This window comes from Sprattus sprattus (assembly GCF_963457725.1).
Source record: "Sprattus sprattus genome assembly, chromosome: 15".
NCBI classification, from domain to species: domain Eukaryota; kingdom Metazoa; phylum Chordata; class Actinopteri; order Clupeiformes; family Clupeidae; genus Sprattus; species Sprattus sprattus.
The window spans coordinates 6,560,279-6,562,670 of NC_137913.1; the positions used below are offsets into that span (position 1 = coordinate 6,560,279).

The 2,392-nt window shown below is 44.3% G+C and overlaps 1 protein-coding gene across 1 annotated transcript in view; it reads left to right on the forward strand.

Moving 5' to 3' along the window:
* The window catches only part of LOC308376224 (coiled-coil domain-containing protein 183-like), a gene marked incomplete at both ends in the record, with an annotated part of 9,855 nt that extends 7,745 nt beyond the window's left edge, over positions 1-2,110 (forward strand). Inside the window, 3 exons of the mRNA XM_080852520.1 lie at positions 93-215; positions 820-907; positions 1,980-2,110. Of these exons, the coding sequence (XP_080708646.1) occupies positions 93-215; positions 820-907; positions 1,980-2,110 (342 nt within the window). The remainder of the gene's footprint in view (positions 1-92; positions 216-819; positions 908-1,979) is intronic.
* Between the last annotated feature and the right edge of the window lie 282 nt (positions 2,111-2,392).

Here is a 2,392-nt window from a genome sequence, read left to right on the forward strand (position 1 = left end):
TGGCTAAATCCAGATTAAAAGCCTTAGTTTGAATTGTATCACACATAATGAAGTCCTCTCCTCTCTCTCTCCTCTCGCTCGCTGTGCTGAAGGACTCGGGGACAGAGGCTGGGCAGGATGCTGTGGAGAAGCTGCTGGAGATTGACAGCCGACTGCCTTCCCTGCTGCCTCCCTTGGAGCCAGAGAAGGGCGAGGAAGGTGGAGCCAGCGACAAGGTGCCTGACTCTACCGCCCAATCACAATCCCTCTGTGATGCTGCTCTTTTATGCTCTGGGCTCACACACAGACACACAGACACACACACACACACACAGCGCACGCATGCACGCACACACACACACACACACACACACACACACACACACACACACACACACACACACACACACACACACACACACACACACACACACACAGCACACACACACACACAGCAGCACACACACACACACACACACACACACAGATCCTGCTAGTCTTATGTACCCAAAGTTCATCACAGGCTCTGGTTTGAGCTCACCTGACTCTGACATCCAGAGTAATTTTGTCCCTCAGAGTTGACAAAGACAAACATCCCTTAAAGTGCTCTTAACTAATGAGCTTCTTCGCTGTTGGCAGAGTGAACCAATCTCATCTTTTTTCTTTTCTTTTTGCTGTAAATGCAAAATGAATGGCGACCAGTGACCGAGTGAAATTATTTTGTATAGTGCACTGTAGGCTCTAGTGCGTTGTTTTTAGTCTATCAGCAAACCTCGTCTGTATTTTATGCACATTTGGGCTCTGTCAGCAAACTCATCTTTGAACCCTCTCGCCCTGCAGCTGTGGACGTTCCTTGTCCAGAGCACTATGATGGAGCCGCTCAACTGCAAGAGAGTTAGCAGCCCCACATTCAACACCAACTCTGAAGGTAGGGCTCTCTCTCTTGTGCCTGGAGAGCCTGTGTGTGTGTGGGTGTTTGTGTGTGTGTGTGTGTGTGTGGTGTGTGTGTGTGTGTGTGTGTGTGTGTGTGTGTGTGTGTGTTTGAGTGCTGCTTATTTCTCCTCTTAACAAAAAACTTTATTTTGCCTTTATTTTTGTTGACTGTTCACATAACAGAGGTATGAAGGGAGTATTTCCCTCACTATATAGAACTGTTTACCTCACTATAGAGCTGTTTACCTCACTATAGAGTTGTTTACCTCACTATAGAGCTGTTTACCTCACTATAGAGCTGTTTACCTCACTATAGAGCAGTTTACCTCACTATAGAGCTGTTTACCTCACTATAGAGCTGTTTACCTCACTATTGAGCTGTTAACCTCACTATGGAGCTGTTTACCTCACTATAGAGCTGTTAACCTCACTATATAGAGCTGTTTACCTCACTATAGAGCTGTTAACCTCACTATAGAGCTGTTTACCTCACTATGGAGCTGTTTACCTCACTATGGAGCTATTTACCTCACTATATAGAGCTGTTTACCTCACTATATAGAGCTGTTTACCTCACTATAGAGCTGTTAACCTCACTATAGAGCTGTTTACCTCACTATGGAGCTGTTTACCTCACTATATAGAGCTGTTTACCTCACTATAGAGCTGTTTACCTCACTATATAGAGTTGTTTACCTCACTATATAGAGCTGTTTACCTCACTATAGAGCTGTTTACCTCACTATAGAGCTGTTTAACTCACTATATAGAGCTGTTTACCTCACTATTGTGCTGTTTACCTCACTATGGAGCTGTTTACCTCACTATAGAACTGTTAACTTCACTATATAGAGTTGTTTACCTCACTATAGAGCTGTTTACCTCACTACAGAGCTGTTTACCTTACTATAGAGCTGTTTTCGCCTGATATTCTTCCCTCTTGTTTCACAAATAGTGTGAACTATCAAATTAAACTACAAATCACACCATAGGAAGAAAATCAGTTGAGGGACTATGAAGAAGTTCCTTACAAAGCCTTAGTTTGAATTCCTGTGGTGTCTATACAGACACGTTCCAGTTCCGCAGTCAAGAGGAAGACTGCTCCCTCTCTCGCGATGAGATCAAACGGCGCAACAACCAGCTCATCGAGGCCCACCAGCCCAAGAAGAAAGCAAACAAGGGCGCCAAGGCTAGCTAAAGGCTCCGGCGGGGGGTTGGGGGGGGGGAGTATGTTGAAGCCTGGGAGACTGTATTTGAGTCCGACACATCCAGAGGAGCTCTCGGTACAGACAAAAGAAAATAAAGAGGCCAGAACTATAATTTATTTGGTTTGTAATTTGTAATTATCCTGTAGGCTGGGAGTTTATTTTGATGATGTGTTATATATATCAAGGTAGGTGTAAAAACCCACGTGTGTGTCTGCACACTTTTCAAACAAAAACATTTGAGGTGTTGTAACAGGACAGTTCATCCAAACAAA